The sequence below is a fragment of the Trichinella spiralis genome (assembly GCF_000181795.1).
Source record: "Trichinella spiralis strain ISS 195 chromosome Unknown Scfld610, whole genome shotgun sequence".
NCBI classification, from domain to species: domain Eukaryota; kingdom Metazoa; phylum Nematoda; class Enoplea; order Trichinellida; family Trichinellidae; genus Trichinella; species Trichinella spiralis.
This window is the reverse complement of record NW_003527549.1, coordinates 296,252-318,742: the sequence shown is the minus strand read 5'-3', so window position 1 is coordinate 318,742 and position 22,491 is coordinate 296,252. Positions and strand designations below refer to the sequence as shown.

General features: G+C 31.2%; 8 protein-coding genes across 8 annotated transcripts; 2 read left to right on the top strand and 6 right to left on the bottom strand.

Annotated features, from left to right (window-relative positions):
• Positions 1-2,702: 2,702 nt before the first annotated feature.
• On the bottom strand, positions 2,703-5,336 carry Tsp_09886 (hypothetical protein). Its single transcript, XM_003370624.1, has 2 exons — positions 5,138-5,336; positions 2,703-3,466 (listed from the first exon to the last, which is right to left on the bottom strand). The coding sequence occupies exons 1-2, from the start codon at positions 5,334-5,336 to the stop codon at positions 2,703-2,705; spliced, it is 963 nt and encodes a 320-aa protein (XP_003370672.1).
• Positions 5,337-6,538: 1,202 nt separating this feature from the next.
• On the top strand, positions 6,539-7,595 carry Tsp_09885 (hypothetical protein). The gene is made up of 2 exons (XM_003370623.1): positions 6,539-6,548; positions 7,288-7,595. Exons 1-2 carry the CDS (start codon positions 6,539-6,541, stop codon positions 7,593-7,595), a joined length of 318 nt encoding a protein of 105 aa, XP_003370671.1.
• A 28-nt stretch (positions 7,596-7,623) lies between these two features.
• On the bottom strand, positions 7,624-8,140 carry Tsp_09884 (conserved hypothetical protein). Its single transcript, XM_003370622.1, has 2 exons — positions 7,988-8,140; positions 7,624-7,821 (listed from the first exon to the last, which is right to left on the bottom strand). The coding sequence occupies exons 1-2, from the start codon at positions 8,138-8,140 to the stop codon at positions 7,624-7,626; spliced, it is 351 nt and encodes a 116-aa protein (XP_003370670.1).
• Positions 8,141-9,224: 1,084 nt separating this feature from the next.
• Positions 9,225-12,310, bottom strand: Tsp_09883 (hypothetical protein). The gene is made up of 2 exons (XM_003370621.1): positions 11,837-12,310; positions 9,225-9,764 (listed from the first exon to the last, which is right to left on the bottom strand). The coding sequence occupies exons 1-2, from the start codon at positions 12,308-12,310 to the stop codon at positions 9,225-9,227; spliced, it is 1,014 nt and encodes a 337-aa protein (XP_003370669.1).
• A 689-nt stretch (positions 12,311-12,999) lies between these two features.
• Positions 13,000-14,526, top strand: Tsp_09882 (hypothetical protein). Its single transcript, XM_003370620.1, has 6 exons — positions 13,000-13,014; positions 13,070-13,272; positions 13,398-13,561; positions 13,660-13,880; positions 13,956-14,114; positions 14,467-14,526. The coding sequence occupies exons 1-6, from the start codon at positions 13,000-13,002 to the stop codon at positions 14,524-14,526; spliced, it is 822 nt and encodes a 273-aa protein (XP_003370668.1).
• A 1,723-nt stretch (positions 14,527-16,249) lies between these two features.
• On the bottom strand, positions 16,250-16,792 carry Tsp_09881 (hypothetical protein). Its single transcript, XM_003370619.1, has one exon. It carries the CDS (start codon positions 16,790-16,792, stop codon positions 16,250-16,252), a length of 543 nt encoding a protein of 180 aa, XP_003370667.1.
• Positions 16,793-16,920: 128 nt separating this feature from the next.
• On the bottom strand, positions 16,921-17,226 carry Tsp_09880 (hypothetical protein). The gene has a single exon (XM_003370618.1). The coding sequence runs from the start codon at positions 17,224-17,226 to the stop codon at positions 16,921-16,923; it is 306 nt and encodes a 101-aa protein (XP_003370666.1).
• Positions 17,227-18,458: 1,232 nt separating this feature from the next.
• On the bottom strand, positions 18,459-20,162 carry Tsp_09879 (hypothetical protein). The gene is made up of 2 exons (XM_003370617.1): positions 19,952-20,162; positions 18,459-19,231 (listed from the first exon to the last, which is right to left on the bottom strand). The coding sequence occupies exons 1-2, from the start codon at positions 20,160-20,162 to the stop codon at positions 18,459-18,461; spliced, it is 984 nt and encodes a 327-aa protein (XP_003370665.1).
• Positions 20,163-22,491: the final 2,329 nt, after the last annotated feature.

Below are 22,491 nucleotides of genomic sequence, written 5' to 3'. Positions count from 1 at the left end.
GTTTTCTCAAAAGAAGAATTTCAGCAATTACTCAAGATTGTCTGCTTTTCAGGGCATATTAAATTATTTTAAAAGTGTTTGCAAATATTTACTCTTTGCAGGTTGGTAAAAAATTTTGTTTCTAACCAGTTGCTGAGCCTTAATTGCTAAGCTTACAATCAAACAATCTGTTTGGTTTTTTATCATTAGCAATTTATTGAAAACTGACTATTTCATATATCAAAAAAATTGTTTATTTTTTGAAATTATACATTGTTTCGAATTTAACATTAGTGTCATCACGTTAAATTAAAATGACCCGTTAGTTCAGTAAATTCACAAATAATAAAGGCATAGAAAGTTCATTAAAAAAGTACCGCATTACAGGTATTAGCAGTTTCAATTAGTAATAATCGTATAAAAAATTTTCTTAAAATACATTTTGCATATTGCAATTTGAAATATTCGAAAAGTGAAATTGGAAAGTTTTTTAATTTTTACACAGTAAATTAGATTTGAAAAATACAACGTTAAAACATTTCATTTTAAACATGTAAAATAGTAATACACATAATGATGCACCATTGTACACAAATATACAGATGGAACAAGTGAAAGATAGAATTTATTTTTAAAATACTTTTCAGATTTTGAAAACTAAAAGAAATTTAAAAACTTAAAAGAATTAGAAAACTAAAAGCTTTTATCATTAGAAATATATTCTTTAAATTAAATATTCTATTCATTATATATATATAACTCAGTGTCACTTTTATTTTTAAAAATTTCTGCTTACGTACTATTTTTTAAAGAAACAGTTAATTTTTAAAATAAGTAAAATACAAAAAGTAAAATTGACGTCCAATTATGGTAAAAAATAAGGAACAATTTAATTTAAAAATTATTTGTATAACACAGATTAGCGCATTCGCAGTTGCTCGTTGGTGTTTAAAATGCGTTTGGTAATTTTAGCTGTTCAGCGGAAGTGGGAAAGCATTTTTCACAATTCTTTTTCAAAAATTGCTTTCCGCCTTATGAAAGTGCATTTTTTATTCCATATTATTGTAAATTGGATCAGTTGCAAAAAGGTGTGAATAGTAATGTACATTAAAATTGAATGTAATTTGGAGAGCAAATGAATCACGCAGTCATGCGTAAATTTTCACAAAATTTGAATTTTAACAGTTGTTACTGATGCAGTTAGAAAATAAATTCAACAGAAATATTTGAATGATGAATAAATTTGTCATTTTTACTTTTCGCATAAAACTTATTGACATATCATAAAAGTATTTAATATTCTGGTCAACATGTCATATTTTAGTTTTTGCATAAATTAATACATGCATTTTTATCCATCTGTACTGTTGTCAATTGTAATTCTGCTATGTAAAATTTATAAATGAAAATGTTGCGTACAATAAATTTATTTCAATAAGGATATCATTTCAAAAAAAAAGAAAGCAGAGCTTGTCTAAATAGTCGCATCTAATGAAATGCTAAGTTAGAATATCAAAATTAAGATGGTATATGGAATGGATAGTGAGATGAAAAAATGAAAACTTGCATGAATTCCAAGAGAAAAACAAAACCTTTTCAAAATTTATTTCATACCATTTATATGAATATGAATTAATGCATGTGAAGTTGTGGTAAGCAATTAATTAGGTAAACTATCTGCAGAAAAATTCAAAAACTGAAACTAAATTACAGTAAATAAACTGAAAATTAATTTTAATTATAATTGGTTCAATAATAATAGTTTTAAAGTATGTTAATGTTGTTGAAGAAATTTTGGCATTTTTAAAAATTGAAAAATTGTAAAATATTTTTGTTTTTGAGCAATCTTTACAGAATTTGTAAAACCATTCAAAATTGTTTCTTAAAAATGCGTCACAGCAGCTGTGCAAGTCAGTAATGCTAGTGTTGTAATTATTGAATTGCAAATAATTAATTTTAAATTAAATATTTAAAACCGCCGCTATTAAGCGGAAATGCTTTGCTATAAATGATGATGACAAATAGCACATAAATTTGTTCTATGAAAACGTAATGACAGCGCATGTGAACAGATGTTCAGAATGCTTGGAGCGTGCAATTTTTAATTTATTTAGAAAAGCGAAAAATAAAATAAAATTTAAAAAATGAATCTATTCTAATGGACTTTCTCTGAAAAACGATGCTTCTGTTTTCAATCAGTGAACATCATTTGAATTTTTCTGAGAAAAATTTCGCAAATATGCAAATGTTGTCTTTTTTCGTTGATTTGCATTGATAAATTTTCATTAAAAATGAACATAAAAGTAATTTTTAAGCAAAACTTTTTAAAATAATATAATACGTTATGTGCTTTTAGAATTTATCAAGAAAAACAACTAAAAAAATAAAATAATATTTTGTCAATGAAATAATTAAAAGTAATTTTTATGAAGTTTTCTTCAAAATAATGATTAAAAAACCATATAACTTTAATAATTCGAAAAGTTTTGCAACTTCCTATGTTGCTGATATTTTTCTTTTCTTCAAAATGTTAGTTTAAAATTAACATTGTTTAAAGTGAACAAAATTATTTGAATTCAATCTGAGCTAAAGTGACACTTGCCCCATTCATTGCCACTTATGGAATGTATATTTTAAAAAATTGTTTTATTATTTATTTTGTATAATTTAAAAACCGAATCGTTGGATAGGTGTGTTGTTTGAAGAATTTATTGTTCAACAATTTAATGTTGTTGTGTAATTTGCATTTTGTTCAAGACTGTTTTCAAGAGCACGTTCTTCTTGCGAAAGCAGTAATTATTTTCAAATAAACGAAACAAAGCATGAAGAGGCAATGAAATGATTTGACTGATCCAAGACAATGCTAACATATGTGAACGCTTCTTCTTAATCATCGCAATTAAGCCAATCGTGAATGGCAAGTTTTGGGCAAGACAAGTGAAAACACCGATTATGAACAAATTCTTCACCAACTTTGATTTCCGTCTCAGTAAAACCGCTTGTAGACCAGGAGAGACGGGATTGTGCCTTTTCATGGATAACATTGAGCAAATGAGAAATATTAAACTACCCCAACTGAATACACTAGTAACGACGGCCAGGGTGATCAAGAATCCTTTAGTAACCACGTCTGTTAACATGCAGACAACGGATATTGCTTGGCTTTTTTTATTTGCTGCGCTCCACAACGCTACTGCAACCATTGTAATGATGGAAAAAGTATATACAGCAACTATTACAACGACTTGTTGTCGTGATATTTTTTTCCCATGATATTTTGTACTGGAAATGGTAACGTAGACATCCCATGACATGAAAAACACAATTTCAGCTATGGTAATGGGCAATACTGCAAACAACGTTGGATGCACCGCGTAAACTATGCAGTAACATGGAGTCACTAGGCTTCTACTACTTCCATATGCTAATAAACGACCATATTCCAAAATGAAAGTTACACTTATCATCACACTAGCGACTGCATAACCTGAAAATCTTTCATTTAGGCACTATAGATGCACAGCAATAAATGCTACTTGTGTAGAAAATTACACCTTTTATTATTATTATTATTATGTTATTTACATTTACAAATGGCTGCATGGCATAGTTTACAACGACAACAATGACAAGAGTTAAATTTAGAGCTGCTTTTACTTTATAAATATATATTAAAATAACTTTTTCGCATAATTTAAATATGATGTTAACTTTAAAAATTCTCAGTTAAAATTTTACTTTTACATTCAACTAAATTTGTAAAACTGGATGTCAATAAAGTTCAAAATTCACATTAATGCTTCATTTTAGATATATTAATTTATAATCGCATTTAAATATTATGATTAGATTTATTCATCAATTAATAATTTCTAGAAATAAAATCTGAATTTGCCTTTTCTAAGTGCAGTTTAAAATAATTCACAAATATTGTAATTTGACTTGAATTTGATTTGAAAACATAAGGTGTGATCTAAAATTTAAATATAGAAAATGAAAAAAAATGCAATGTAGAATAAATCTTAAAGGAAAATAAAATTATTTCGAAAAAATTATGACATATTTGAACACTTTTACAGTGTTCTTATTTGCATAAAATATTGATGTAATGCAACAACGATGCGCGTAACAGATGAAATAGTGCATAATAAAATGAAGAAATCAATAAATGTTCAATTCAAATTACTTTCAAAATGAAACTCTATCACATGAATTTGCAATAAATTAAGAAGAAAATTTCAATACAACTAATGCAAAGTTAATTAAGCTTTATAAAATAAAAGGTAATTTTTTCTGAATATTTCGATGGTAAATTTTAGCTAAAAACTGGAGCAAACATATTTTCAGTTAATTATTTCAATTTTTAAATTTTATTTGCAATACTGCATGTACTAAATGCAAACCGTCACATACATTTCAGTTAACCAAAAATTAAACTTGTCTAAACTAAAAAACGTGAAATTTATAAATTTAATTTGAAAAATTAATACAGAATTTAAAAAGTATATATAATGAAGCATAGAGTGACATGGCGCCAACTTACATGTGTATAATCAGATAATTAAATTCTAATTTAGCAATTTAATTTAGAAGCAATGCCGAATGAATGCTTGCTAGTTGAAGCTTGAAATTGATTCATCTTGGAAAGCTTTTGTTTCACATTTGAAAATATGAATTATAAATTTTACTCTTTAATTTTACTTATATTTCTTCACAGTTTACAAGTAAAGCTAAGCAGTTTGAAGTAGACGTGCTAACGCAATAAAATGGAATTTATTATTTATTGATATATCAATTATTATTTATTGATATATTAAATACTAATCAACCAAGTTATATGGTAGAAGTTATTCATTGAAATGGTAGGCATTATCTTCAATAAATGATCATAAATCAGTTAACTGTGCAGTTTGCATTGATGATAGGCATTTAATTTTTCCAGAAATTTATTTAGAAAATTACAACATTTTACAATTAAAAGGCATTGAAATAGTTATATAACAATTTTATATCTAAAATAAACGTTTCTTAGAAATGTTAGTAAATACATATTTTATAATTTCGTTTTGCACTAAATGCAAAACAAGTAATGCGTTCTTTTTTTAAAAAAATGCCATTTTCAAACGAAAATTTAAAATAAATATAAATGCATACTTACAAATATAATAATAATGAACTCTTTTCTTCTTTTTAGCAGTGCACAATTTCACCATCCATAGCAAATTTGTCAGCACTCCAAGGGAACCAAAAATAACGTACAAATAGCTAATAGCAGGAAAACGAGAAATCCAAGCAAGCTTAGATAAACTTTTATTAATCTGATAATTCGTTACATTTTCCAAAATTTGCAAATGCATGCTTGCAAATTTTGTTCGACAGTAAAAACATCAAGTCCCTTGACGAATTTGCTTTGTCGATGACCTGTAAACACAATAACTTGAAAGAGGATTGCAATCAGAGATTGCTATCGCATAAAAGGGCATGCTTTACTTCACTTCTATACAATTATGATTCTGACTTGTTGAAGAATACATACAATGTTGGAGCGGATGTTGGTGAATCGATCATTTATTGCTCTCTCTCAATATAGCAGAAGTAATGGACAGATCAAAACGCTGTTGGCAGTGAGCTCTGGGCACTGCTATATATATATATATATATGTACATACATGTACTCACATGGAAATGTACATACATGTACTCACATATAAGTATATATATGTATATGTATATGTATATGTATTTATGTGTATATGTATTAGTGGGCAGTAATCAAATTTATTTTTAAAAAGAAATCACTATATTTTCATTTTTTTCAATTTTACTTTCACATGCACAGAGAAATAAATTGGAAACGCTTCAGCTGAGTTGGCATGCAATTTATAATTTATTTTTGTTACTTAAACTGCAATTATATTATTTTGAAATTTTAATGGCGTCGTTATTTAACATTACACGAATGTAGGAAATATATTTTAAAATGATGTATATTATTTGAAAAATGATAAACTAAGAGTGTAATAGCAATTTCATGCTACGGTGTGTTTAATTATTTACAATAAAAAGCAATAAGCAGTTTAACAAAATTATACTTCAATTTATTTATTTCACAAACCAGGAAATTAATAATATAACCGTCAGCTTTTATGTTATACAAAAACTTTTAATTTCATAAAAACTGATAAAAACAGACTGCATAAAACATTGCATCTTTTAGTGATTCACTAGTGATTTCCTAAAAATCTAAGTATTATTATGCAAATAATTGCAAATAACAAGAATTTTTCTTCTTTATCTTATAGAAATTATTTATTTATGAAATTGAAATTAATTTATTAGATGTTGAAAAATATTAATGTTCCAACTGAATAATTTTTTAAAACGTTACTAAATGTTTAATGAGAAATTTAAAAAAACACCTATTATTTTTTATGATTAATTTTCTCACAGAAAATACAGTAATATATAAAAGTTTTAAGTAAATTTTCTTCAAACAGTATAAGTTGCTACTTGTTAAAAACTGTATGATTAATTCATTGCAGAAGATATATTTGATCTCATGACATTTAGTTTGTTTTTTATTCCAAAAATAATTATATATTTCTTTTGATTGAAAAATAATTAATAAAGTTTAAAGAAATCTCATTAAATGGAAATCATTCGACAATCCTGATTGAAAATTTTATTCAAAAAATTAATAAAAGTATCAAATTACTAACAGTTAAGTTAAACTAATAATAGCAGTTTAGCTCTTAATATAACTTTAAGAGAATAGAAAACAAAATTTTTAAATAAATACGAATAATAGGAAAAGTGACTCGTAATTGTAAATCTGATTCAAATTGAATTTTGAAGTTAAATGAATAAAAAGTGAGTTTAAAAAATTAAAATATTCAAAGTAATAAATTAGTGTAGTAAATAATTTTGCAAAACATCTCTCCGATATGATTAATGTAGGCTATCTGCTGTAAAAGATGGCAACATCTGTCAATCATATTGCGTCCTCTTATTATTTGACTTTAAATAAAACATGGCCTGTTTAATGTTCATTTCATAATATCCCTGTTCTGATATCAAATTTAAAAACTGATGTACAGGTTGTGATTGATTGATAAGCTTAAAATTTCAAATCAACAGCTGAAATAAGCATTTTTATTGGAAAAAAGTTTCTTAATATTCTATTATCACAAATTAAATCATTTATATGTTTATTTTTTTTCTTCTGTCCTTCATAATTCAAAATTATTACTGCATAAGAAATCAAAGTAATTTTATTAATACATTTTTTTGCTACTATACATTATTTAGAACTACTTGAAATATCATGCAAATGCAAACGCCACCGAAGCCAGCTAAATAAATGGAAATCTGCAATCACAACGCTTGAGCTGTTTATTAACTACTGTCTCATTACCTATCCTTTCCTTCAACTGAGTAAATTTGAATTAAACGGCTTACAATGTTCTGAATCACTGATAAATATAGATCCATACAGCCCATTTGGAAAAAGGGATCTTCAAGTTGGAATTGAAGATTTCTTAACATTTGGTCCTCTGAGCCGGATCACTGATCAACTACCTATTGATATACAGTTCACGATCAATTGGCGACGCTGAAACAGGAGGTACATTAAAAAGAAGAAGATCATCCATTTCGACACTGAAAAAAGGACTGTAGAACACCGGATCCAGCAATTACAACACCCGTACGCCATTGAAACAACCTGGTAGCCAGCCATCCGCGAAGCAACAAATGCGGTGGAAGAGGTAAAACAAGCATTCTTCGAATCCCGCCGAGCGAGGTTGGATGAGCTGTCCAAAAATCACAAAGGCAAAGCAATCGCTGAATATGACAGTCTGATGGAACTGGTCACACAGCTTCAGAACAGAGCCAGCGATCTGCTGAAGAACTCTGATTATCAGCCCGATTTGCCACATACAGGCGCAACCCCACGTCAAGGTGAATGCGTGCCGCTGAGTGACATCGTCCTCATTGCCAAGCTACCAACCTTCACCGGGGACATCCTTGAATTTGAAGCATTCTGAGGCAAATTCGAAGGAGCCGTGCACCGTAGGAAGAACTGCGATAACATCACAAAATTCGTCCGTCTTAGATCCTGCCTATCCGGTGTAGCCCCGCAACTGATTAACGGTTTAACCATCACGGCAGAAAACTGCGAATCAGTTATCCGACTGCTTCACGACCAGTTCCACAGAACGACTGATATTCTGGATGCCAACATCATGCGACTTCTTGGCATTCAGCAAGCAACCAGTCATAACCGAAAGGAATTGTTGAGGTTGCATAAGATCACCTGTAGGAGATAAGCGCTCTCAGAAGAAACATTGACACAAGTGTCGCCGCGTACATTTCTGGCTTTCGAGTGCTGTTGTCTGAGCTAGCAGACCTGTGGCAGAAGGAGACCTGAACCCGGTGGAACTCGTTTGAGTTTGCTCTTGCGTTTGAGTTCAGTGCTCATCATGCAAGAGTTATTAGCAGAAAAGCGCTTAAAGCTGCTTCAAATTCACTCTCCAGTGGAGGACATCGCAATTTTTAGATGTCGGCATTTGTGCGCCATTTGTGTATGATTAATTTTCTTGTCAGTATCAACAAAAGGCATTCGTGCTATAAGAAATATCAATCACAAGTTGATCTTCAATTGTAGATAAAATGAGAAATGAAAACTAAATGTTGTTGCAAAATGGTTATTTAAAATGAAATTTAAAACCGTTAAATTTATTTTCATTTTGGTCTTGCGTTTGATTTCAGTGCTGAGCATTCGAGCGTTATTAGCTGATGAGCGAAACAACTGTCAGTGCACATTCTATTGAATACAGTATTTGTTTGTCTCTTGTAATAAGTAATTACAAGAAACTGATGAATGAAATATCAGATATCATTATCCGTCTCAAATTTTTGCCTGTTGAAATTCTGAACTGGAAACGAAGCTCTCACATAGAAGAAACTTTTCTATTTCTATTCTGATTCGTATTCCTGTGATGTCTGATGACTATGAATTATGTCTTGTACCAAATCGTGGCGGTAGTATGCCCCTTGTTCATGAAGGCAGGGCATACACCCTGAAACACACCGATGAACAGAAGAAACATTGGAAATGTTCAAAGACATGTCCTGAATGCTAAAAATGTGTTCCTTGATATTAACAAAGAAAAAAACTAAATAATACAATACAACACAATAGAATACAAATAAAATACAAACAAACCACCACTTGGAAGGCGGCATTAAATCGGCTCTGGCGTTATGTACATTAATGCTTCCAGGAACTGATCCAGGATACGACTACCGTTGGTGTATTCACCCGTATATTGGGCAACCCGCTGCTGCTTTTCAGCATAAACCTTGTTTACCCGTCTTAAGTCACGAACGGTAGCGTTTCCTGATAGCACTTGTTGAATCATGGTATCCACAACACCCTGTTCTGCTATCAGGATCTGGTGCAGTTCATACGACCCGTTATGACCGTTAGCTGCTTTTCTGTTCAGCCGATTGTGCCAACCTTCCAAGTGGTTATTGGTTCTGATATTTACATTATGTACATTCCAAAGCGGCAGTCGCTCATCGGTCATCCACTCCTGCCGAAAATATTGGAATAAAGCTAATAAATTACCCGTAGTGCCTGCTTCAAGCAGGCTAACACCCGTATCAACTTGCGGTACAGGGAAGAAAGCTGTGGCCAGGAGCATTCTTATCTTTTTTCTTGTATCTTCTTCTGTTCTATGTCGTGTTTTCAGTCCCAGCTTACCGACTTTCCTAGGTACCGCCTGGAAGAAATGGAAGTAGCAGGTCTATTACCGATTTTTCTCCTCATATATAAATCTGCTCCCACTGTTTATAAATAAATTTGTTGCCTGTTGAAATTTATCATAATTGGATGTTAACTTCCGGGTGTAATATCAGAATACTGAATAATCTGTTTGAAAAATCTGGAATGTTGAGGCAACACTTCCAATTTCCAAATTACAAATGGCACTTACGTTACGTGTTAGCTCGCAATAAAACTAAATTTTACGCATGATTTCACGTATATGCCTTTGTCAAACATTTTTCGCTTTTCTCGTCACATCACGTGTTGGTAAAGGCGATTTTAATACAAAGAGAAAATACACAATTGACAAATTGTTCACAGTTGCAGCTTTCAAGCTTAACAACTACTAAATTGTTAGCATCTGATTAATTTCTTGATTTTACTGGGAGTGTTCTATTTAAATCTTAAATGCATAAGATTTTGGCTGAAAAAAATTCCCTGTAGTTAATTAAACGGTAAAATAATGGATAGTGGTATGGAAATTCTTTTTAAATTCCATGCTCACTTATAACTAATTTCAAATATAATTTGAAATGCAACATCAAACAGATCAACTTTTGATGCGGAATGTTTAAATATTTGGTTATTATTGAAATATATACATTGAAAAGTTGCAAATGGAAATAAAAACAGATGGCAATTTAAGTGCCAACGGGGGTAGACCCGATTTCCCCGCTGACTCCGCCTACTTTTTCTCAGTAAAATTTTATTGGTTGCTGCTCTGACGCGCGCCTCTAAATTTCATTTGTTGTCACTTCGCTGCATTTTATTTGTCAAATTTTATTTCTAACTTTTTGACTGTTTTATTATAATTCTGTTGTTCTCAAATTGAGGAAAGTAAGAGAATGAAATTACGATGAAAAAATAAGAAAAAATAATGCAATACAATACAATACAGATACAATGCAATGCAGGACAAATATAATACAACCCACCTCTTGAATGGTCGCATTAACCTTTATGTTATCGAATTTTTATGCCTTACGTTTATATTGTAATTACATGAAGTAGCAGAAACTATGAAGAAACTAAGTAAACAATGTTCAAAGCATAAATTCAAGGTTGTTCTTCTAATTTAATAATGAATAGAACTGAATTTCCCAAAGGGAACTTCGCCTGCTTTTTCACATTTATATGAATGGTTGTCGCTCTAAGAAGTTCCATTTGTTAAATATTCGTTTTCTATCAATGGTAAGTTTTCTAATTCAAAATTTCATTGTTTTTAATTTATGTATTCATGGCAGCATAGCTGATAATTTTTCTTCATTTTATGATATCCCATATTTAATTTTTATAGAAAAAACTGAATTTTTTGATTGATATAAAAAAAGGAGGTGCTGTTCATATAGACGCAGCGCAACATTAAATGGTGCGAAACAAATAAGTGGATAAAAAGCAAACTTTTGAAAAAAAACAGCTATTCTGGTCGGTTCCATTTATTGCTTTCATTCTGTTGGCATCATCAAAGTGCTTTACTTTTATCACGACGAATGCATAAATACTGTTCAAAAGAATGTCAACCAACAGTTGCTTTGCTTGTCAGATAAATTACATTTTAGCTAGTAATTATGTGAGATTAAATTACATCTGAACGAAACCGACTAGTGCGTTGGTGAACACTTAAATTGCTATCTGTTTTCATTTCCATTTGCAACCTTTCAATGTATATGTTACGCCTAATGTTGAAAATTGCCTGTTATTGATAATGGGCAATAGGCATTTGCCTAATATTGAAAAAGCGGCTTACGAATCACACTGTATGTTGAAATGCTTTTATTAACCCTTTAGTGACTGAATTGTGATCCAGTTGAAGTGAATACTTAATTTTGCAGATACAGTCCATGAGAGTTAGTTAGGATATAAATGAAAAATCATTATGAAAAAATAATTGAAAGTTGTTTTTTATCGTATACTTATTTGGGAATATTGTACACTGCAGTGTTTTCATGAAAGCCGTATACGGTGTTTATTTCTACAATTCATCACTGTTGAATAGTAAACATATTGGCAGAAACAGTTACACAATACCATCAAGAAATTGAGCCGCTGATGATATATTGGAAAACCTATCCGGTGAAGCCGTTTGCCACACTGAACAGTAATTTCTGCAGTTTTTTTTGCGAACTGTGCAACGACCCTGCGTACTTGACTGCAGGAAATGTCCACATGAGCTTCGCAAACTGCTTGGCAAATATCATTACATGTAGGCCTTAAGATCTGTAGCGGTCTTGCTCGCAGGAGATGAGCTGCAATATCCCTTCTAAATGCCAAATGTGTCATCGATGATCTGTCAGCGTCATGAAGTTCGCAAGGAAGTCGCCAAGCAGCTATCACTGTTAGTTGACACTTCTTAAAACAGTTTTCTTCAGTCGTTACAAACAGAAATAGAAATATACGCTTTTGATAAAATTCCATATAAACCATTTGATGATGCCAGCATAAAAAGTTGAACGGCGCCAAGTCGAAAGACACGATTAAAATTTTTTTTATTTCAATGGGCATTCGACATCGCAGTCTTTAGCGTAAGTATTGGCGCCATTTGTGGATAAATTAAAAGTGTTGGCACCACATTCCAAATTTTGCAGACATATTTATCCACTTTTCTGACATCAAACCCAGAAGTCTACATCAAATCTAGTAGCAACTAGTTCAGCTACAAATCGTTGGAGCATGATTTTACGTATAATCAGGAAGTAACATTCAACCACTTTCTCATTTGTTAAAGTTCTGATGGATAGAAAGGCTGTGTTTGAAGAAAAGCTCCGTGCTTTGATCAAAGAAAAATGACAGAATGGAACGATTTTTCCAACTTCACAGCGAGATCAAATTATTACTGACATTTTGCGAATCCAGTCAGATGGTCCAAAATATGTTCCTGATTATAATTTAAAAAATCAATATGGAGTTTTTAAAATCGGCGAAGAAAATAAACTAATTCGCTTGGGCAAGAATGATGCAATAAGATGCATCGCCTCTATTGAAGAAATCTTTGATATTATCAATGATGCTCATCAAAAGATTGGTCATGGTGGAGAAAAAAAACATTTTGTGAAGCACAGAATAAATGGCCTAACATCACACAGGAAGAAGCATGCCATTTGTTTTTCACGTTTTGTGAAGAATGCCATAAGAAGAGGGCAAGAAAGCTTCCAAAAAGCCTAGTTGTTAAACCACTGGTTAGTACAAATTTGATGTCACGAGCCCAGGTGGACTTGATAAATTTTCAAATTATGCCTGATGGTGATTATAAATATATATCAGGACTTATTTGAATCACTTTATGAAGTTCTACATTTTGAGTCCGCAAATGTTAAAACCGACGGAAGAAGTGGCATCGAAGCTACTCGAAATCTTTTTAACGTTCGGCGCTCCCAGCATTCTGCAATCCGACAACGGTCGGGAATTTTTATATGTTATAATTGCGGAACTCAAAACATGTTAGCCAGAGCTGAAGCTTGTCACGGGTAGACCCAGGCACCCTCAGAGCCAAGGTGCGGTTGAGCGCCTAAACGGCGTTGTGCAAGACTAACTGGCAATATGGATGCGAGAAAATGAATGCAAAATTTGTTCAGTAGCAAATAAATGTTAGAGTTCATGGAACAACTGGACAAAGTCCATTCAAGGTTACATTTGGCGAGGAGCCACGAATTGGACTGGAGTCCTACGTCCTGCCAAAATCACTAGTTGATGCAGTGAAAACAGAAGAAGAAATTGAAGAATTTTTGACATCTCAAGAAGCCAATGATGAAGAAAGTTTGAACAGAGATGGAAAAACTATGAAGAAAATGAAAGCAATATTATGAAACATTTTCCTGAGACTTTTATAAAAGCACGAAAAGAAGCAGCTTCAGGGCAGACTAGAGCAGCAGCAAAAATGACACGACGATCTAAGAAAATGTTAATACCGCTTCATATAGGTCAGAATTGTACACTGAGAGTGCCAGACGTGGATCGTGGACCCGCGGATCCCAAAAACTTTTTAGTAGTTGCAATGGCGGAATGTGAAGGATTGTACACTGTTGGTTGCAGAGAAGGAAAATTGGCATCTAAGTTTACAGCTGCAGATTTACAAGTGATATCAGAAACTTTACTATCAATTGATGAGTACCCGACGCCGAAATTTATCTTAGAACTGCAGTAACTAAAGCTACGGGCGGCCAAGGATATGTTAAGTGCATGTGCCTATCCGGCTGCTCATCTGGTCGATGCAGTTGCAGCAGAAAAAGAGTATTATGCAAGTCTCGTTGTCACCCCGGGAAGTCATGCAATAATATATAAACCTCGTGCGATGCATTTGTTTCTGATAGTAAATACAAATATCATTAATAAAAGCATTTCAACATACAGCGTGATTCGTAAGCCGTTTTTATCAATATTAGGCAAATGCTTATTGCCTACTATCAATAATAGGCAAAACGCTTGCCTATTATTGATAATAGGCAATTTTCAACATTAAGCGTAACATATATATTTCAATGATAACGAAATATTTAAACATTCTGCATCAAAAGCAGCGCCTATGATGTAGCTGATCTGTTTCATGTTGCATTTCAAATTACATTTGAACTTGGTTATATGTGAGCATGGAATTTAAAAAGAATTTCCATACCATTATCCATTATTTTACCATTTAATTAACTACAGGGAATTTTTTTCAGCCAAAATCTTATGCACTTATCCAATGTGCATTTAACCAAGTTCGACTGTATTTTATATGAAATCTATGAATGTCAAACAGGATTTTTCATAAAAACAGCAAACCTCATCGACATGTATAAAAATACATATATGGATGTTTTGTAACAAAAGAAACTTTGTAAATATTAAAGTGAAATTCTTGGATTGCAAACAAGAAAGATTTAAATAGAACACTCTCAGTAAAATCAAGAAATTAATCAGATGCTAACAATTTGGTAGTTGTCACTCCTTGGTTAAGCTTGAAAGCTGCAACTGTGAACAATTTGTCAATTGTGCATTTTTCCTTTGTATTAAAATCGCCTTTACCAACATATGTGATGTGACGAGAAAAGCGAAGAATGTTTGACAAAGGCATATGCGTGAAATCATGCGTAAAATTAAGTGAAATTGCGAGCTAACGCATAACATTAGCATTAGTGCCATTTGTAAGCCGGAAATTTTAATTGTTGCCATAACATTCCAGATTTTTCAAACAGATTATTCAGTATTCTGACATTCCCACCCGGAAGTTAACATCCAATCTTGATAAATTTCAACAGGAAATGAATGAATTTACAAACAGTGAAAGCAGATTTATATATTAGGAGGGAAATCGGTAATAAACCCACTTTGTTAATGTCGTTCACTGATATGTTGTTTATTATTGTTGCTGTTGGCTGTTCCTTACTGTTGTTGCTGCTGCTGTTGGCTAGTAAAAAATAAAAATTTTTATTTAACCTACTACAGTTTGTGTTACTTTTGCTGAGTTATTACTATCACATTTGATATACGTCACTGTGGTTCAGTGAAATATAGAGTAATGATAAAAATTATTTTGGGAAATACTGATCATTAAAATGTATAAACTTCACCACAAATAATATATTTAAATAAACAAAATTTCAATGAATGATAAAACTTCATAAATTTTGATTGAATCAAACTCAATATAATTTTAGAATAATAAATATTTTGATTATTAATGTTACGTCACTACTATTAAAGTTACATAAATGGAATATTTAAACAAATAAAATAAAAAAATATTACAGCTAATTACAAGTGAAAGGTTTGAATCAGTGAGCAATTAGACAAAAAAAACCAATAAAACAACGACATGAAAGTCTAATAAAATGGAGCGCTCAACGACCAGTAAGAAAAAGCGGTAGAAATTTGGTCTGAACTGGACCAAATCCTCTTGAAAGCATAATAATTTTCAAATTTAATGTACCGTGAGGATTCTCATTGCCAATCGGATTATTTTTTTGCACTTTAAGCTGAGAAGAGGAAACTAACTATTCGATTAACCGTTTACAGGCCGAACTAGTTTTCCGTGTAACAACTGGCTTGATATTAATGAATTTAACTGTAAATACGTTCATTAAGGCACTGCAAAAGAGTCAGCTTGATTATTTTTTGATAAAGTGTTTTTTGAGACGGTTCCCATATGGTAACGATGGCATGTTCTCTGGCGCGTTTACTATTACTCTCTAATAACGTGCTTTACGAGTAATCATTGCGATTCAATGAGCAATAACGTCCTAAAATGTCGATTTATTTTATTAAATTTTACATTATTTTCAAATATAACAGAATATTTGGAGAAAAAACAATTTCTAATGGACTTAGACTGCTGGTGAACACAGTTACGTAGAAACGCGATGATACAATGGAAAGCACTTCCTGTGCAATCTTTCTCTGCACTCGACACAATGTAGCCGGCAATTTTTCTTACAAACACGACATCGTCCCTGGGAAATCGGCTCAAGATAAATGTCCTTGCGTTATTCTCAAGGCTTCTGGTGGATGTGCTCTTCGTCCAGTCCGAATGGTTAGCTGAGATTTTGCTCGGAGAAGATGTGTTGTGATATCTCTTCTGAAATCCAGATGTGACAAGGCAGTGGAACTCTCTTGGTGCAATTCCCTGTGTAATCGCCAAGCTGCGACACCAGCACGGTTCAGTGCATTTGAGAATAAATTCCACCACCACTTATTTGATCTCAAACGAGGCCTGTAACTGGACAGCAGCTTGTCCAAAATATCTACACCACCCATTGATGTGTTGTATCTTCGCACAGTCTCCGGCATTCTGATTTTCACGTGCTTCTTTTGCGACTGTGAGTATCGCTGCACTGAGCCGATTGGGTGATGTGTTAAGTGATTAGAAGCCAGAGTGACAACGGCGTTGTCGTTCCATCTACAAACATAGACGGTGCCGTTGCATACGTGATCAAAAAAGCCTCTGTGCTTCTTTTTCACCTCGTCAACCGGCATTATCGGTATCTTTCTTGCCCTCGAGTTTCTCATTGTTCCAGTTGCTCATATCATTCTACCCGAAAGTTTCTCCAGAAGATCGTATGAGGCAAAGAAGTTGTTAAAGTACAGCTCATGTTTTTCAGGTCTTTCCCAAACTAAAATCATTTCTTCAATGACTTTCATTCCCAAAGGCTCACTTTTTTCCTCTCATCTCTCCCAGCATAAATCTTCAGCGCGTATGGGTAACCGTTTGACGATGACATTGTCCATATCTTGTAGCCAAATCTTATTGGCTTACCACGTATGAACATTTTGCAACTGTGGTGACCGTAGTAAGGTACCATTCCTTCGTCGATGTACAGCTGCTCATGGAAAATACCGAACTGCCTATGCTTATGCAGCTGTCTAGCAAAAGGAAAGGAAAAACAACACGTGTGACTGTTTTTCTGCTTTTCCCAGATTCCGCTGAACGGGCAAAAGTTCATTTTTGTCGAAGTTTTCACGTTATATTCAGTGTAGCATAAATTTTATTATTAGGTATGAGATGATGCCATCGTTACCATATGGCAACACATGACTTTAGCACAACTGCCTTCGACGTATAATCACTAACGACTGTTTATTTTGTGATGAATAGAAAGGGACCCTTCTGCCTAATATAAGAAGGCAGCTGTGTAATGCCTCAAGCTATTCGCTGAAATTTTGTGTTGAAATATCAGCACGAGCTCAAAAAGCTCAAAATTTGCTCTTACTAAAATGACAATAAGTCTACCAATTTTCGGTCAAGAAAGACGATATTACTTTCATTTGAAAGAACTAACTTAAAAAAATTTGAATATGGCAAAATAATTTCCTAGATAAATGAGATTATGTGTCAATAAAGCTCCAAACTTTGGGTTACCATATGTTAAATTTTTAAACAAATAAAAAGCGGATGGCAATTGAAAACAATCTTACATTTTTACTTTTTTGAAATGAATTTTTTATTCCTTAATAATAATAAAGTGAATAAACAAAATAATCTATGTTATGCATTTTAAATGCGTTTTAAATTGAATTTCATTTGTTTAAATTAATAATTCATTAGTTACAAAATCAACTGATATGTTTTGATTGTACAATTTAATGACAGATGACATTTATTAACCGCTTGACAATATTTCTATTCATTCATTAATCATTAACTTATAGGTTTAAATTCCAGTAACTACTACCATATATAGTGATGTCATGTGTAAGTGTTTGAAATTTTCCTGCTATTTATAGAACAGTTTTAATGAATAGCCATTTGAGTAGTGATCTTTAATGAAGCGAAGCTGATATTATAAAAATATCTTAAAATTGATTTCTTTTTTCTAAATATTTTGCAAATTTCTAAAATAACGAACAATTTCAAAATTCTCATTACAACTTTTTCCTTTAATAAATTTCAAATTTGGATACAGCTTGACTGTTTTTTATCAAGTGTGTAACGAGAATTTGTAAAGCAGTATTGGAATTAAGTGGCTCATTAACTTTTTTCTATCACCAATTAAAGCTTATAATAATTTGAAGAGTTCATATTGCTTGCTTGTTTTTAATCTTGAAGTGATCTAACGGAATATAAATAACGTTCAAATGCAATATCATTAGTGCAAAAAACAGCGTTTATTTTATAAAATTGGAAAATAACTAACAAGAATATATGGTAATTATGGTCTGGATTTTTTGCTTAATCTTACTTGCTTACAGACAGAACACTGTTTTGACGTTTGATGATGCAAAAGCAATTTTGATTAGAAAAGTTTTGATTTTTAGGAATTTGCTGGATCAAGCGTAGAATTCCGTGGAAGCAGAGGCCCATATTTTGAGACAGCCAAACTTGGTCCAATTCCAAGGAATTTTTTTTTCTCGCAAGAATGACAAATGCCGCTACAAATGGCATATTTTGAATAATAAAAGTGAAAAGAATGAGGTAGAAAAGCTGTTTGATAACGACAGTTTTTCTTCTGTGTTGAATTGCTTGAATTTCGGCAATCGCTGAACTTTGACGCTTTATTACTGATGCTGACCAAAATAAAATTGCCACGGCAGAATAACTCAACAAGCTGCATATTACAGTATGGAAAATCAGATAACGTTTTGACAGAATATCTGCACCGGCGCAGACAATGGAAATGGATTGATTTCTTTTGGACGACGAGCTGCTCCAGCAGAATATCAAATCCGCAGTTGCGCAAGACAAGTAGATGAAAATTAACAAGTAGATCACCCATTTGTTTCCAATGTAACTTTCAAATTTCGATCTCAAAATTGTCAATAAAAAATCAACAGACATGACAAAAATTGCTTGAACTATTGAAATATCCATCAAACTGTGCAAAGTTGGATGGAAAGCATAAATCATACAATCAAGAGGCCTCACTATTCTAGGATCATCTTTGTAGTGAATTTTTCTGCTGTATTCAAATATATATGCAATGCTAATGATGGAGCTAATTAATCCATAACCTGAAAAACCTTTTGTCGTCAGTGTTTTATAAACCGTGATAAAATTACTAACGAAAAGAAATTCTTATTGATAAAATTTAATCTGAAATAAGACGCTTAGCTTGCGTAACAACTTTTTTATAACTTCTCTTAAATTAATTGTGCGTAGATATATCTAACAAGATGCGTATAAACATACGTATAAATGATCAATAATGTTTTTTTCAAAATTTAAATTATGATAGAGGAAATTTTTCATTTATGAAAACGGCTTTTCAGATATGTAATATTGATATTCATTGCAAAGTATTTTATTTAAATTTTTCTAAAAAATTTTAATGAATGAATATTTCAAATAAAACGAATATAAGAACAATTTTAAAAGCAGTTACATTGTAGAAATGTATTATAATTGACTTGAACAACAAGGAAGAAAAATGAAAGCAAAATAGAATTACATGAAAATAATAATAAAGATAGAGAATTAGATCTAATATTTGTTCATTAGCTTCTTGTTGGAGTTAGAAATGATGTGTTGTAAAACAAATGAATATTCAAAGTATTCAGTGAAATTTATTCCCATTGTATATAAGTGCAAACTCTATTTGACCAACTAATCAGTTGAAACGTAGAAATTTGCATAAACGATGGAAATAATGGAATAATTTTATTGAAATTAATTTTCGAGAACATTTTTTTTCAATAATAAGAATAAAAAGCAAAGCAAAAATAGATGCTTACAAGCGAAATAGATGCTGATTCTTTTTCTTTGTTTTTTCAAAAGTAGAAAAAATATCCACAAGAAATTGGCAACGAAACCAAAAGTGCCAAAAATAGTGTGCAATAAATTCAAAGTTTGATTGTTGTATTCAAAAATGTGCGCTTGGCTGTTGTCGTCGTCATATCTGAAGCGTGAAGATGAATAATCTTCGGTGTCATTAAAATTGTCCATCTTCTGCAGTTGCAGATCCGTCGCAGGATGCATCAGCGTAAATGTAAATGTCGTTGCAAAAATGGCGCCGCTGTCAGCTTTTGCTTATTTGTAATTGAACAATTTTCAGGAAGTGGAATAAATTATCAATTGATTTTTTTTTCTCCATTCACTCAACAGAGATTGGCAAAAGCGATTCGGCTGTTTTTCACTCAAGATTCACCTGGTCAAATGATTTGATGATAACATTTTAAAATTGCCCTCCATGGAAACAGGTTACAATTTTAAAATTTAATATTTATCCCTGAAATATTAAAAATTATTTTCAACGACGATAAACTGATCAACTATATGATTAAGTAAATAAAAATTTTATTTACAATTTATAAATAATTGTAAAAATTGAGAAAATCACAAATATTTATCATTATAATTGAATCAAAGGAAAAGATTTTTTCTTAAACTAATTTAATTGCCGTCATAAACTTATTCATGAATTATATTGAACATTTTTGAAAAAACTGAAGTAAAGTTAACAAAATCTAAAAAAAATTAATGAATGAATAAAAACAATGATTGTAAAGGTAAAATGCAAATGCTTATTAACAAAAAATCCAATGTTCACAATCAACTACAAATAATTTCGTTTATTTCATAAATGGTTTTAAAACTAGTATTCATCAAAGAAAAAATCTTTTTTTCACAGACATTGATGATCCATAAATTTTTCTTCTTTTCGTTGTTTGTGCTATGCAGATCGAATTGCATTATAACAATTTCTTTACAAAAATAAATATGAAACAATTTTTAATGAATTTATAAATAGTTACTTTTCAACTTTAATTTCGGGAAATTGAAAAAAAAATTAGTTTTGAAAAAAATCAAACGCTTAATTATAAATTATAATATAATATTATCATATTCCATTGGACATTTTATAAAAAGATTTTACAATAGCAAAAAAATTACAAAATACATAAGAAGAAAAACATTAGTGACGTCTTATGCTAATCAATCATCATTGTAAAAAAACGTAGAACTGCTTTTTTGATAGTGTTTTCTTGAAAATGTTCAAATTAATTGAAATTATATTTTTTCTTTGTTTCTCCTTAAAAATAAATTAAAAATTTAAAGTTAATGCAGAACATTATTATTATTATTATCTTTCAATAACAGAAGCATGATTACATATTTCAGTATAAATTTTTCATCACTGCATAATAAAAACTGATAAATCGAAAAATAAGTATACGTTGAACAAGAATTTCATTTATCACTGCTACCATTACTGTTATCAACATTAATATTATTATGTTATTACGTATTTGCAGATCACAACTTCCAATAATGCTGCGGGAATAACTGTGCCATTTGATTAGCTATTCAGCTGTGATCAAGGATTAGGTGATTGTTGTTTATCAACTCTTTTTTCAAATATAGGTGCATTCCATTAAATTACCTTATATGGACATAAATAATCATTTACCATTTTTTAAAAAAAAGCTTTTAGTTATAACCTGGAAATGTGTATATTTGTTTTTAGACTTTGCAAATGATACTTTTAGAAAGCTTTCGCGTTTTACATTTCACTGTTAACAAAAGATTATCTTATTGCTTAATTTTATTCTTGTAAATTTGCTTTTGTATTTTGCTTCTTCACATTTATGCTGATGAATAGACGGTTTTCACAGAAACTTTTCTGCTATTCGATATAAGCGCTTCAGAACTAATCAAATGTATAGTACAGAAATTTCCATTTTACAACAACAAGCAAATCTGAACTTCATTACAATATATATCATGAGCAAGATGGGCAATACAACAATAACGTATAAATATGAAAAAAAAGTCCATTTCTAAACTTGTAGACACTGTGCCACGGCAACCAACTAACCGTTATATTGAAAAAATGGATTAGCTGTAATATTACAATAATAATGTGCTACATTAAGCCATTGTTTATATCTTTATTCACAACCCTTATATGGCATTATGATTTGTGCACTTGAACGTGTGGCATCTCCCTTTGTGTATTGGCTTATGTCGGTTCTGAGATGCAAACTGAAATTCATTATTATTTATTCCCATCATTCGAAAACACATCTCAAACCTACGACACAAAAAATAACACAAGCTAATGATAAGCATTGAGGAGTGAAATAAATGAAAAATAAAATTGACGGTTTTGTTTTTTACAAATTAAATATCTTTATTATCNCAATTGCATTTATTCTTACAAAAATAACAGAAGTAACAAATGAACATCCTGANNAAAAGGTAACTGAACAAAGAGATGTTAAATAAACGTGTTTATCTAGGTCANTTTTTTGTTTTCATAATTTGACATGAA